The sequence below is a fragment of the Canis lupus genome, chromosome 29 (genome assembly GCF_048164855.1).
Source record: "Canis lupus baileyi chromosome 29, mCanLup2.hap1, whole genome shotgun sequence".
Classification (NCBI taxonomy): domain Eukaryota; kingdom Metazoa; phylum Chordata; class Mammalia; order Carnivora; family Canidae; genus Canis; species Canis lupus.
The window spans coordinates 15,573,007-15,587,420 of record NC_132866.1 but is presented as its reverse complement, the minus strand read 5'-3'; the positions used below and the strand labels follow the sequence as shown (position 1 = coordinate 15,587,420).

Genomic DNA, 14,414 nt, shown 5'->3' with positions numbered 1-14,414 from the left:
ATTTAATTTAGGAAGATTTATCCAACTGAAGAATTAGTTTTAAAAATCAAAATTAAAGTCAACTAAAGAACTTCCTAAACTCAACATGATGAAAATCAGAATTTCTTATAGGAATGGAGATGAATTATTTAGTGCCCTGGTAAGCCTATATATTTTCTTTTATCTACCCTTTGAAATAAAAGGGAATCACTTCAGAGAAAAGAGGTCATTATCAATTCTATCCAGAGAAGTAAATACCATATTAGGTATTCTTACAGCATGGAGCATTGTAGTATTGCTGATAGGTGAATGTTTTACATTAGTTTCAGTGAAAACTAAAATCTTTCTCTTACTCGAAGTACCAAGCACTTAAAACAATCACAGAAACGCTTTATTTTTATTTTTATTTTTTATTTTTGGTTAAGTGCAAGTAAAAAAAAGACACTGTGTTATATACTTCTAGGGAATATTGGAAATGATGATTCTTTCTTTGGAGGAATAAAATGTATTTTCTCCAAAGGCAATTCTTCCCTACACAAGAGGAGTGAAGAAAAAGGCTGTAGTCTTAAAATAAATCATTGAACACTAATACCCAGTTACAGGTTTTATTACTGTAATCACAAAAGGCCAAAGACCAATATCATTTCCTATAACAGCTGCGGCCCGTTAACAACCATTTAGAAAAGACCACGTTCCAAGAACACACACCAAAATAATTGACGTCATCTGCAAAAAGAAATAGTACTCTGCAGTCTCCATCAGCAATCCTGAACCGTGGAAGTTATAAATAACCTCACTTAAGCCCACACTGCCACTTCTGTCTGTGAAGCAAGCTCTGCTCCGCTAGATCGACCTTCTGAATAATGATACCCAACTTCGGTTACACATTAGAAACCACTGACACACTTCCTTTGTATTTGTTCACAAAAAACTGCTAAGCCTGGCTCTTTTTGAAGCTATGGATAATTTCTAGTTTTCAAGATGATACCAAGTTATGTCATGTTTCTCCACACAATTAAGTGTTCCAAAGTCACTCCACCTTTTGCTCTGCAGGCCTAGCACATTGCTGGGTACATTGCTCAGGGACACTGTGGATGAGCCAGAGTGGATGTCCAATGCCAAATGAAAGATAGTGACCCTTTTTGAACCCTCATTTGCTACAAACCAAGGAATTTACGTCTCATCCATTCCAATTTCTGCTACTTATAATAAAGCACCTTCTGAAACTCATAAAAAGGAGAGAAATATTGATCTATCCCTACTGGCAGTGCCCCCTTCCTTTGTTTTGCTTTTTCTTCCCTTCCTTCTCTTTTTTTACATCACCTCCTCTTCCCCTTCCTTCCTATTTACTCTCATAAGCATCTATTGGTGGGTATTGAGCTAGTTGCTGAGGCATATCTAAAGAAACGTGTTTTTTCACCACAACCTGCTCAGAGGATCCCCTGGTTTAGTGAGCTATCATTTGTAGTAATGATAGCTCCATCTATTGCATGTTGACTTCATTCCTGGTGTATTAAATCATTGTATTTAATCTTCAAACAATCTTGAGAGGAGGTTATTTGACAACAACATGTTACAGTTAGGAAAAAATACTCAGGGCAGCCCCGGTGGCCCAGCGGTTTAGCGCCGCCTTCGGCCCAGGGTGTGATCCTGGAGACCCAGGATGGAGTCCTACATGGGGCTCTCTGCATGGAGCCTGCTCCTCCCTCTGCCTGTGTCTCTGCCTCTCTCTCTCTCTCTCTCTTTCTCTCTCTGTCTCTCAAGAATAAATAAATAAAATCTTAAAAAAAAAAAAAACTCAGAGTGCTTATTAACCTACCAAAGTTCACACAGCTACTAAATGATTGATTTGGGATTCAAACCGATCTATTTGGATCCCAAGCCCATGTTTACTCCACAATTATATTCTGTTCCAAGGGAGGGAGCTGGGGGGGTATTTACCACCACACTAATAAGTATGTGATCTTTCCTCTTCTGCAGAATTATTTCTCTGCATCACAGTTTGATTACAATTCATAAAGACACACACTTAAAGCATGTAAGGATATTTAAAGCACAAAAGGCTATGATTCAGATCAGTGTTACTTAAAGCCTGATCTATAGACCAGCACCAGGAGGTGAACTATGTGATGAGATAAACCCAGAAACTGGGAGTAAGCATTTAGGAACTTTTATAGCAATTTGGTACAGTAACAATAGTAATAATTATATAAGATAATAACATACAATAATACATAATAGTGATGGCGATAGAATAACAATAATAGTACAATGTAGCATTCCATTTTGGGATTTTTTTAATTTATTTTTTTCTAGTACTCCATTTTTATGGTATTTTAACAAAGTATTAGTCTACATGAATCTGATATTTAAAAAAAAACAACTGATCCTTCACAAACAGTTTGAGAAGCACTGGTTTAGGTCACTGTGAATACAAATAAGTGAAATTTAGCTGCTATTAATAAGCTAACAATATGATTTTCCAGACATACACTAGGATACCCAGAATTCCTTTGTTTTGCTTTTTCTTCCCTTCCTTCTCTTTTCAGAATAGATCTTTTCTGTTTCCTGCACAGTAAACCGCTAGCTGTTTCCTGGGCCTACTACTGTGGCATTTGGGAGAATCAGGCCACTCCAAAGCGCTTCTGCCCTAGAGTTCCTCTAGCAGGTTTCTGGAACAAAGGGAATTTTCAGGAGGTGCTTGATGAATGTTGACTGGAACAATTAGTGACCAGTGACCCATGAGGTAAAAGTCTTTTCTGAGTTTTGACTCATATTTCTTGGTGAAGAAAGAATTAAGTGTTGACACATTGGTGAACCTTCCAGTAATTTTGGTCATGGGACTTAGTGACAGATATCAAAGATACTTTTAAGTGGTGTCATTTACATACTATGTTGATTGGGAGTTGTGCTCCTTACCCTACCTTGGTGGAGTATTTCAGGGACTAATACAAGACCATGAGATGATCTCAGGGCTCTTCTGTGGACAGAATATAGACATATAATATGGTACTTGGAAGAGACATCCTGGAAAATTTATGTACCCAGGAATCAGAATTGGCTTATTCATGACTTCTAAGGGAAGTCATGCATTTAAGGAGTTGGTTATTGCAACTGATGATAAAATGCTGCTGCTGGCAGAAAATGTTATTTTATGAAAGCTTTTAAAAGAAATCTTTCCCCACGCCCTGAATGATAATATATTTGAGATTTCAATTGCATGTGTCACTTCCTTATTTTCAGAGCTGTGTCCTGGCCATGAAAACATCTTCTGCTCATGGTGACACCTTAACTGAAGTTGATAGGGTTGATTTTCAGCTGGCTGGTGACAAGCATGAATCCTTCATGGAAAAATCTGAGCTATGGAGTTGTTGCATGGCTTCCCTGCCCCCAGAGGCCTGCAGTGAGTGCACAAGACTGCTCTTTTATCTGTGACTAAGGAAGCTAACCGGATGACTCAGAGGCCAGGGGAAAACATGCTCTAGGGATTTCTTCTTTCAGATCCTTGAAATGGGAGGAAGATTAATGGCAGGCAAAGTCACACGGCAGATTATAATTCTCTTCAGGCAGGTTACAAAGGTGCACTGACAAACTGTGAGGTGGGGGAGAGGAGGAAAGGAAAAGTCTTAGAGCTGCTTTGAAAGCCATTTATCAGAAAAGAAAATATCTCTTAATAAAATGACACCATATCTCAAAAATCTTACCTGGCATCCCTATCTGCTATATGCTACAATGTCAACTAAATATGCCTTCATAGTAATCGGAAAATAGAATTTATGCACAAGAAATATGTAATTATTAGATACATATGTTTAATAAAACAAGCTGGCTTGTTTCAAACACTGAAGTAAAGGAAGGCTAAAATTTCATAGATGGGTGTGCTCATCTATTTGATGAATTACACAGACTGGCAGCTTTATGAGTACTCTAAGTATCTCAGCTTTCTGATAAAATATGGAATATTTATTGTATAATATAGATAGTAGGATTACAATATTATTCCAAAAAGTGCATGTAAGAGGGAGAGGAAGATGTTTGCGCTGGAATATTTATTACCAAAGATAAATTTGTTGGGTAAGATGGGGTTCAGGATATGCTACCCCTAAATATGGCACCTTGGCATATTGAATTTCTTAAGCTGAAGACATTTGAGAAAATGGCAGGTGCAGAAAGGTCACTGTGACCTTCCCTTGCTTGTCCTCCTCCCCTGAAAGCTGGAGATAAATCTCCCATGTGAAAAGTACCCTCCCTGAACCAAGAGGAAGGAAGACATTCTTATCACTAAAGACAGAGAATTTGGGACTGAGAAGGCAGTACAAACAAACCTTCTTAAACTCTTATCTTTCTAGCTATTTCTTCATTATGTGCTACCTCTAGCCCAAATCCCTTTGTCTTATCAATTTTTCACAAATTTATTATTTCTTTATCTAAAAGGTATAAAAGCTTCCTGCTCTAGCCACTTCTTCAGGCATTTCTTCTCTTGTGAAGGGCCTTCTGTACATGTAAAAATTCAATACACTTTGCAAGCTTTTTTCTTGTTACTTTGTCAGTTTAATTTTCAGATCCAGCCAGGAATCCTAAGAGGATGAAGGAAAACCTTTTCCTCCACTACAGGAGGGATATAACCTTTAGCAGGATAAGCTAAACTAAGTCAATTCAACCATTGACAAGGTGTCATGGTCAATTCACAAACCACGTATGAACTAGGCTCCCATGTTACAGCTTAGGACAGATCAAAGCCCAGCAACATTGAGTATGATCTTAACTGTTTTCCTACCTTTCAGAAATTTTGTAAAGGAGAAATAAATTTTATTTTTGGGGAGAATGACCAGGGTGTTCATGGTTAATTAGTGTTTGTTCAAAGTAGGGGAGTAGAATGGGTGGAAAGGGAAAAAAAAACATTTATTGTTGATAGAAGATGTGGATGCAGGTTAGAACTTATTCTTGAGCTTCTTAAAATAGTTTGTAGAGTAATGAAGGTATATTACATGTAATTCAATGTTAAATAGTAAAAAGTAATTTTAGAATTTCATAGTCAAGCTTCACTTGTTCTGAAATGTTTATCCATACCTAAGATTAACCACAAGAATCAAGAAATTTTTGAAGCCCAAGCATATCTGCACAATCAAGAAACTTAGGAGGACATGCCTTGGCTCCAAAAATAAGAACATATTTTTATTTTCTACATTAGCCAAAACATTCAGGTATTTCTAAAATTGTAGAATATATACCAAATCACAGATTAGGAGGAAGGTATCCAAACATTCTTCAGGCCCGCCCACCCCTCAAATCAATCGTACGTTTAAAAACTGGTAAAATATTTAAAAGGAAGATCATGATTTTCTAAATTCAATTAAGTAGTAATAGGAAAGGTTGAAGCCTTCAGGAGTTTTCAGATAACAAATGACGGGAGGTAAAGCCTTCTTCCTCTGCCAGCTTCTAAGCATAGTCCAGGCTAAATAAGAGGCTCTTCATTCGACCTGTTAATGGGAAACATCCATCACCTCTGAGTACAGCCTTAAAATGGTCTTCAAGCGGAGACCGTTATTAAATGTTTAAAGAAAACTGAAGTCACAGAATGACATTTCCCCAGCTTATGATAGCATAGATTAATCAATGCAGACAATTTGTACATTATCTTTGGAATGTGAATATAGAATGGTTTTAAATATTCCAACTCCTCAGAGCCTACTTAAAAACAGATACTGATGATACTTTCTCCAAGCTGTTTATAAATGACTTTATTTGCACCAGTGGTCAATATGAACGTTATTTCATGTGCCTATCACAGAGCAAATGCATAATAAACATTTGTTGAACGAACAAATGAACAAATCAATGTTAAGCAACATAAAAACAATCAGATCTGCAGTGTTACTTTGGCAGCATTAAAGATACCATTGGACGGATCCTAACGAAGCCTGTTCTATTGTGTTTGTAATTTACCTAATGTATATAGTCACACATATTGTGTTTACATTAGATTATAAATATTTATATTATTAATGTCATTTTATACAAATTCAATATTTATTATTGTGGATATTGGTGTAATTTGAGAATTTATTCAATGTATATAGATAACATTGTATACATTGTAGGGAATCAATTATATCCTTTGAATGAATGTTCTGAGAGCTCAGAAGTAATTACAATCATCTTTTTTTTTAAAGATTTATTTATTTATTTATGATAGACATAGAAAGAGAGAGAGAGAGAGGCAGAGATACAGGAGGAGAGAGAAGCAGGCTCCATGCCAGGAGCCCGACGTGGGACTCGATCCCGGGACTCCAGGATCCACGCCCTGGGCCAAAGTCAGGCGCTAAACTGCTGAGCCACCCAGGGATCCCCCCCACTTTTTTTCAAAAGATTTATTTATTTATTTATTTATTTATTTATTTATTTATGATAGACATAGAGAGAGAGAGAAAGAGGCAGAGACACAGGAGGAGAGAGAAGCAGAAACGATCTTTTTATGGACCTAAAAAGCAAGAAAATGTCAAGTATTTTTATTTTATACATTGTAAAATATTTCTATCATCTTGAGTCTTTCTGTGTCATGTCCTGTCTCTTCTATCTCTTTGCCCTTAAAAATTTTCACATTTGTTTAATCTAAACTGCTACATAGGGAATCCCTGCATGAAACCTGCTTCTCCCTCTGCCTGTGTCTCTGCCTCTCTCTCTCCTCTGTGTCTTTCATGAATAAATAAATAAAATCTTAAAAAAAAGAAACCCTGATTTCAAATTTATTTAAAATAAATAAATAAATAAATAAATAAATAAATAAATAAATAAATAAATAAAATAAACTGCTACATTGTGGGGAGAGAGGGTATGTGGCTTCTTTTTGCTTATTACTGTGAAATTGTCCCTTTTTTATAGAGAGGTCCTGTAAGCCAGCTAATGCATTGGCAGGTGAACTAACTTTTACTGCCAAATGAGTCAGCTGAGATGGGAACATTAATTTATTTGAATGGACATGAAATGACAATGTCATAAAGAGATATTGGTATAGCTTAATAGAATAAACTGTCAGGAAAATGTAGGTTGCGTATGATGTGATTGGCAAGCATCAAGAATGTTTCCATGTTCACAAGTGCCTCTTCTTCCTCATCTGTACTGTTGTGTCTTGGATTCCTCTACTGAATTGCAAATACTCCTGGAGGAACGACACCTACAACTATCATCAAGTGTTAATATTAGATTAAAATCGCTGATGTTCAGATGTTTTGACCTATGTAAGTAGTATTTTTTTAAAATTTTTATTTATTTATGATAGTCACACAGAGATAGAGAGAGAGGTAGAGACATAGGCAGAGGGAGAAGCAGGCTCCATGCACCAGGAGCCTGACGTGGGATTCGATCCCGGGTCTCCAGGATCATGCCCTGGGCCAAAGGCAGGCGCTAAACCGCTGCGCCACCCAGGGATCCCTGTAAGTAGTATTTTTATTTGATTCAACATCACACCTTCTTAGGGATAGTTCATGAGATTACCTTGTTATTGAACTGAGAAGAGAGGGGACAAGAAATCTCTGAGACAGGGAAAGATCTGGAGTATGAAGTACTGCCTAGAGTCAGCTGTATTATCTGGACCTATGACACCTCCGTCATTCTGGGCATAATGATTCCGTTATTGCTTCCAAGATTCTATATCTTATATGGCCATTTTATATTTATGCAAAGTTTATAGTGCACTCATGTAAGGCTTGATGTACACTGAAATCCCCCAAGCATTTTCATTTAGGTTGATTCAAAGCCACGTTTTCTAGGACTTGTCCCTGAGAATTGGTTTTTAGCATCTATAATTTAATGTTCACCTCTATAAAAATAATTTCAATCCAGCTTAGTTCTCTAGCCCCTACAATCTGGTTAGTGCTTATGGAATACTGGGTTAAGATTTTGGACTTTGGAGTCAGGCAAACCTGGATTCTACTAAGTCTAACTGCCGCTTGTTGGTTGTTGGACCTTTAGCAAACTGCTTACTCATTTTGAGTCTTAACTGACTCATCTTTACATGCCACTAATACTTCTCAGAGTCATTAAATGAGTTACATGTGGGTTAGATGAATTATTGTGTTAACTCTGCACTTTCCAAAGAAGAGGCTAGTCCTTGACTAATACCCAGGGGATAACTTCTCACTCCTTGGTATATCCTGCCTGATAACAATGTTTTAGTATGCCTGAGGTCTTGGGCTATAATGTATCAGTTGGACAAGAAAGTTTGTGCTAACAAGATGACTTAGAGCACCTGTTCTTGTACTTCTGAGGCCCAGGGCCACTTGTTAATTTGTTTTCTGGGGGGGCTGGAGACTGAACAGCTAAGGTCAGTCATGTAGGTACTCTATGCCTACATGCTGGATCCCCAATTTAAACCCTGGATACCAAGGCTCAGGAGAGCTCACCTGATTAGCAACACTTCACATATGTTGTCACATTTTTATTACTGGGAGAATTAAGTGCTGTCCTTGTGACCCTACTAGGAGATGATAACTGGAAGCTCATGCCTGGTTTCTTCTGGTGCCTTCATCCTAAGTGCCTTTATACTTTTTGCTGAGTTTAATCTGTATCCTTTCACTATAATAAACTGTGACCATGAGTATAACTGCTTTCTTGAATTCTATGAGTCCTTCTAGAGAACCCATTCTGAAGTTGGTCTTAGGGACCCTCACATATCCATGTATGCTCTGCTAGCTATATATCCTTGGTCAAATGCTCTAACCTTAATTTCATTTTCTCATCAGTAGATGGAGATTATAATATGTTTAATAGCTACCTTGTAGTGAAGTTCTGGGACTCAGCCTATACTTTATTTTCAACTAGTGCAGAAATGTCTACTTCCAAACTCCTCACCCCTCATGGACCTCACTCGCCTCTTATCAGTGGCTGACTTTTCCCATTTTCATCCAAAAATCATCTCCTTGATGGAAAAGTCAGGTAAAATAGGATCTTTGCTTGAGTTTTGTCACCTGATTGGCCTCAAGTAGTACATTGATCTTTCTTGATCTTGTTTAAAAGTTCCTTTTTGTTTTCTTTTTAATCTCTGGAATTCTTAAATTTTTTTCCCATTCCTGAATCATTTGGACTTTAACTTTTCTGACCTTACTCCTTCCTACATGTGTGTGATAGTATCTGCCCCTTCTTTAAAAATATGTGATGCTATCTACCCCTTCTTTTAAAAAATTCCTTGCTTAATTAAAAATTTTACATTATTGCTACTATTTTTCCTAATTATAAAACTTATGATCCAAATTAAAACATTAAAAATACTTATACCTTAGAAAATAAACCCTTTTTTAGAAGTCTAACTCTAAAGAAACCAAAAATGTGTTTTCTTTAAATAACTTAGTTCACAGCAGAGTTTCTTATTCAATCACTGGCTTCTTTAATTATCTTCCCTATTAGGATAATTTCCTTCTCTGTTAGGATAATTTGAAATTGCACATACAGAATTTTTTTTTTTCAGAATATTTTTTTGGAGAGTTTTTCAGCTCTCTCAAATTTCATGTAATGAAACATGCCCATCTGTTCTCTGATCTTTTAAAAATATGCCTTTCTCAAGACCATGGTATAGGTTTGAGCATCTCCAGCTTTCCCTTCTTGGTTATCAGGAACACCCTTTTGTGCTTCACTTTTAAAATGAGGGTCTCACATTATATGGTCTTGAAGTTCTCATCAAGCACTGTTTGCTTCTTTTTTTAAAAGATATTATTTATTCATTTGAGAGAGAGAGGTCATAGGTGAGAGGCAGAGGCAGAGGGAGATTGAGTAGCAGACTCCCCACTGAGCAGGGAGCTGGATGCAGGGCTTGATCCCAGGACCCTGAGATCGTGACCTGAGCCAAGCGCAGACGTCTAATCAACTGAGCCACCTAGGCAGCCCCCAAGCACTATTGTCTATGTTTCTACCATCTGCAGGAAGTTGTATAGATGAGCAACAATTGGAGGAGCCTTTGCAAAGAACAGCTTTCCCAGGCATCCTTGCCTATGGCAAGGGTCAAAGAAGTGCCCCAAGAATGCAACCATGGTGGAGTCGATGACAGATTTGGAATCAAACCTGATAGTATTATCAATTTTTAAGTCTCATTAATTAACAATCCTTGGAGGGATTGGGTAGTTGAAGGCAGCATGGAAGCTGGTCTAGAAAGTTGGGGTTTTATTATATAGCACGAGGTGATCATTTTCTCTTTGCATCAGTTCCATACATACAAAAAAAATGGAGATAAAAGCCCTGTGGTAAGCTACACTTGGAATATACATCTATTATTTTATGTATTTAGCACTTTACTTTTCTGGAAACTGGCACTAACTCCCCTTTATTTACATGGTTTCTGCTGGATATGCCATGTTTATTCATTCAGTTATTCAACAACTATTTATTGAGTGCTATGTGTGACACTATTCCAGGCCCTAGAGACATAGCAATGAAAAAAATATACAAAATTCCTCATCGAGCTTACGTTCTGATGGAGGAAATAAGACATTAAACGAAATAAGTAACTATTTGGTACGTCACATAAAATGTGCCATGGAGAAAAATCAAGCAGGAAAGTGAACAAGGAAAGACAAAGAGACAAAGTGAGAGAAGCACTATATTTTGTAGGTGGCCAGGAGGGACTTCATCCAGGATATTTTTGGAATTAGATCAAAATAGGATGGTTTAAACCAAGACTGTGGAGTAGGGGCGGGGGGAAGCCTGGTAGAAGCAAAAGAGAAGCATGAGACACAAGAGAATAGCAGGAAGAGTGGAGAGAGAACCTGAGACAGAATTTTCCAGGTTCTGCGTAACATTCCAGTATATTTCTGATAAATCCTTTTTCAAAAATCCTTCTGATATATTTTAAACTGGATCAGTTTCTGTCACTCTGAATCAAAGAATCCTAACTCATACACGTTAAGTAAGATAACTTGTAAATTCAAGGCTTGCTCAATGTGGGACACATTGGTTACATCGGAGAACCAGAGCTTGATGCTTCTGATGCCAAGAGTACAGATTTAATAGCAGAGTAGAATTAATTTTGCTGTTCCCTAGCATTCCAGAAATAAAATGTGCAAGAAATATCCATTTTTCTGGTTTTTTCCCAAGTTTTTCTCTAAATCTGGTTAGTTAACATATATGGTAAAATTGGTTTCAGGTGTAGAATTTAGTGATTTATCACTTACATATGACACCCAGGGAGGGTTCTTCTGTTATCTTTTAATTGAACCAACTCTGATTCTATATTGGCATTGTGGAAAATTCAAATGGAAGCATTATATTTCATCTCTATTTCTGTTCTCCCTCCACTCTCTCCATCCTGGAGTCACAAAATAATTAGGGAATCTTACGGATGTCTAGACCAGTGGGAAAAGGCCCTCTAATCTCTAAGTCATTATTGTACAGTCCTGCTTTAAACTTTCTCTTAAGGTTTCTGGCTCTCTGCTTTTCACCATGAGGTGAACCCAGAAATCTGTGCTAAGGCTAAAGGATACTTTGCTCTCTAGGGTGCAGTCAGCCCTTCTGAAGTTGTGACACTTTCCTGGAAAAGAAAAATCTTGAAGCAGGATCAAGTATCCACTCAGGTAATAATGGTACCTGTAAATCACTCACTCTCCCTTTCTCTCTTTTTTCTCAAAATAATTCTATTCTCTTCTGGCCTCCAAAGCACTTCCATGCATAATGTTTTCATTTAGCTTAGACTTTTAGAATAAACCATAAGAGTAAGAGACTCCCACTTCCAATTCAGCTTTTTAGCTTGCAAAAACTCCCCAAAGATTTTTTTTTGGCCTTTCTTTTTGTGGCATAATATACATAACATAACATATTCCATTTTAGCCATTTTAAGTATACATTTCTGTGGCACTAAGTACATTTACATTGTTGTATACCCCAGAGATTTAATGAAGGACTGCCGATCTGATTGAAATGGGGAAGGATGAAAATATAGAAATAAATACTATATTTGAAACATTGTTTTTTCAAGTGTTTGTTGAGTGAATGGGGCAAGTTCCCTAATTGGTCATTTTGAGCAGCAAAGACGCATCATTAGTATCGTAGGTTTTAAGGTACAAGAGGATGATGAGGAGAAAGGGTGGCTGTAAGAAAATGTGGGGTAACAATGAAGACCAACATTATCTTTCTCACAATACTCATAATGCTATTTGATGTATCTGAAGGAGAGTAAAATGAAGAAATTTTCTCCACTCTGTACCAGCATCAGAACAATATTACTGAATTTGATAGGGGGTGTAAATAACTTCCAGAAAGTCTCAAATCGAAAGTAAAGCTTAATTTTACGAATTGCAATAATGCCTTTTGATACCTAAGCAATGGATTACTAAGGGATGCAATCCACATTAGAGTTAGTATTAAAAATCTTAAACTTCTTAAGAATTACAGCAGGGGTAGACCAGTGGGAAAAGGCCCTCTAATCTCTAAGTCATTATTGTACAGCAGAGGGTGGGGTGGACAGAAATGCATCAAAATAAGCCCAAGTGATTTAGTATTGGCTTTCTTTTGGGAATTTGAAGAACTCGGATCAATTTATTCATTCTGAAATATTTAGTTAAGCGCCTACTCTGTGTGAGGCAGTGGGGATACAGCAGGGAACAGGTAAATGGTGAATTACATTTAGGTGTATTTTAATTCTGAATCGTGAATCCAAGGGCACGATGAATCGAATCAAGCAGGGAACTGAGGGAGCTAGGATTCTTCACAAACCGCAGCAAAATCAGTATTTTAAATTTTCTATTCTTGGAAGCTGGGTCCTCTTAGTTCTGGAAGGTGGGTGGGCAGTGGGATGTACAGAGACTGCCCGCCGAATATATATACACATAGACTTCGGGTTTGGGTTCAGGAGTTTGGGGCTGGAACTCCAAATTACACCTGCAGTACTGAACTCACCCGACCCAAGAGACAGGTAAGATTACAGGAGGAAAAGGACTCCATCAGAGCCCTCGCAAGGCATTGCCATTTCAGCACGCAGGAGAAGGCCATGGACTACAATTCCCACACGCCCTTGCGGCCGCCCCTCCCGGCGGCCCAGCTCCGAAGCACGGGAAACATGGAGGGACGTCGGGCGCACTCCTGTTGCGTCACTAGAGTGCGACCCCAGATACAGACCAGGTGTGGGCTCCAAAAGTATGGCAGCTACCGAGGCGGCGGTGGTACCGTCGTCATCTTTGGAAACAGACACAGCCCTGGTCCCTGAAACTGCAGGAACACCCGCCGCAACGGCCGCCACCTCCCCAGCGACGGCTGCAGCCGCGGCCGTGGCGGCCGCTGCCAGGACCGGACCCGACGCCAGGGTCTCCAAGGCCGCTCTGGCTACTAAGCTGCTGTCCCTGAGCGGCGTGTTCGCCGTGCACAAGCCCAAAGGGCCCACTTCAGCCGAGCTGCTGAATCGGCTGAAGGAGAAGCTGCTGGCAGGTACTGCAGCCCGGGTGGGGACCAGGCCGAGGCGACGGCCGCGACAGCGGAAGCTGCGGGGAGCCAATGGGCTTTTTTTTTTTTTTTTTCTTGTGGCTCAAGAAGTCCAAGGAGGGGAAAGGAGGGCTGAGCCCCGGAGTAGCTCTGGGCCGAAGCCCGGGGCCTCTCGGGCTTGGACTTGCCCCGGCGTGGACTCCTCTAGCCTAGGTGGCCGTTGTTCTCAAGGGAAGGACAAAAAACTAAGCACAAGACCCCCACACGTACACGGAGAGGCCTCCTTCCTTGGGCAGGACGAACAGTCTGCAGTCCCGCCGCCCGGGAGCCTTTGCATTTGGCCCACGGTGACGCACCCCCTCCTGAAGGAAGCCTGGCCTCGCCCCCCCCCACCCCCCCGCCAGACCTGCATTCTTAAACATAGTTTGGTAATGCAGATATTACTTAAGTAACCAAGACTTTAATGCAGTGGTTTTCCCAGGGATTGGGATTGGGAGATTCTGGTGGTGGGTTTTTTTTTTTTTTTTTTTTTTTGTTTTTTTTAGGAAACCATGTTTAATCTGCACCCCTCAGGTGATTCTGGTGTAAGTGGTCTGTGGACCACATTTCGAGGAACACTAAGTATAATTTAAGAGCATTCTTTTTGTTGTTTTTTTTTTTTTCTTTTTTTTCATGTACACCAGGGGAATATTAGAAAAGTCTGAAGAATCTCTCAGTTCGTCAGCCCGGTAGAGTATTTCAGGCAGTGGCATCAAGGAACCTTAGTTTTTTTTTTTTTTTTTTTTTTTTTTGGACACCTACAAGAAGCCAAATCTATGTAGAGATGTGAAGGTGAAAGATATCTTTTCTCTTGACTGAGCTCATAGCAGAAATTTCTGCAGATAATGGTGATAAAACTATTTAGCTGCATATTCAGAACCCTCTTGAATTTGGCCCTGGCTTGTCTTTCTGTTGAAAAACAGTAAAGGAAATTTCTTCCTCCCCCTCCCTCTCCCTCTCCCCTCCCCCCCTCCTCCTCCCCCTTGTCCTCCTTTCCC

At 39.1% G+C, this 14,414-nt stretch overlaps 1 protein-coding gene and 2 long non-coding RNA genes across 3 annotated transcripts in view; 1 reads left to right on the top strand and 2 right to left on the bottom strand.

Annotated features, from left to right (window-relative positions):
- The window catches only part of LOC140620830 (uncharacterized), a 144,340-nt gene that overhangs the window by 50,494 nt on the left and 79,432 nt on the right, over positions 1-14,414 (bottom strand). The window lies entirely within an intron of this gene.
- LOC140620828 (uncharacterized) overlaps positions 421-14,414 on the bottom strand; it is a 29,753-nt gene continuing 15,759 nt past the window's right edge. The window contains exon 3 of the long non-coding RNA XR_012020553.1: positions 421-3,571. This is a non-coding gene — a long non-coding RNA (uncharacterized lncRNA). The remainder of the gene's footprint in view (positions 3,572-14,414) is intronic.
- Positions 13,032-14,414, top strand: part of TRUB1 (TruB pseudouridine synthase family member 1) — a 39,009-nt gene continuing 37,626 nt past the window's right edge. Inside the window, exon 1 of the mRNA XM_072805199.1 lies at positions 13,032-13,383. Coding sequence (XP_072661300.1) covers positions 13,098-13,383 — 286 coding nt within the window. The 5' untranslated portion in view covers positions 13,032-13,097. The remainder of the gene's footprint in view (positions 13,384-14,414) is intronic.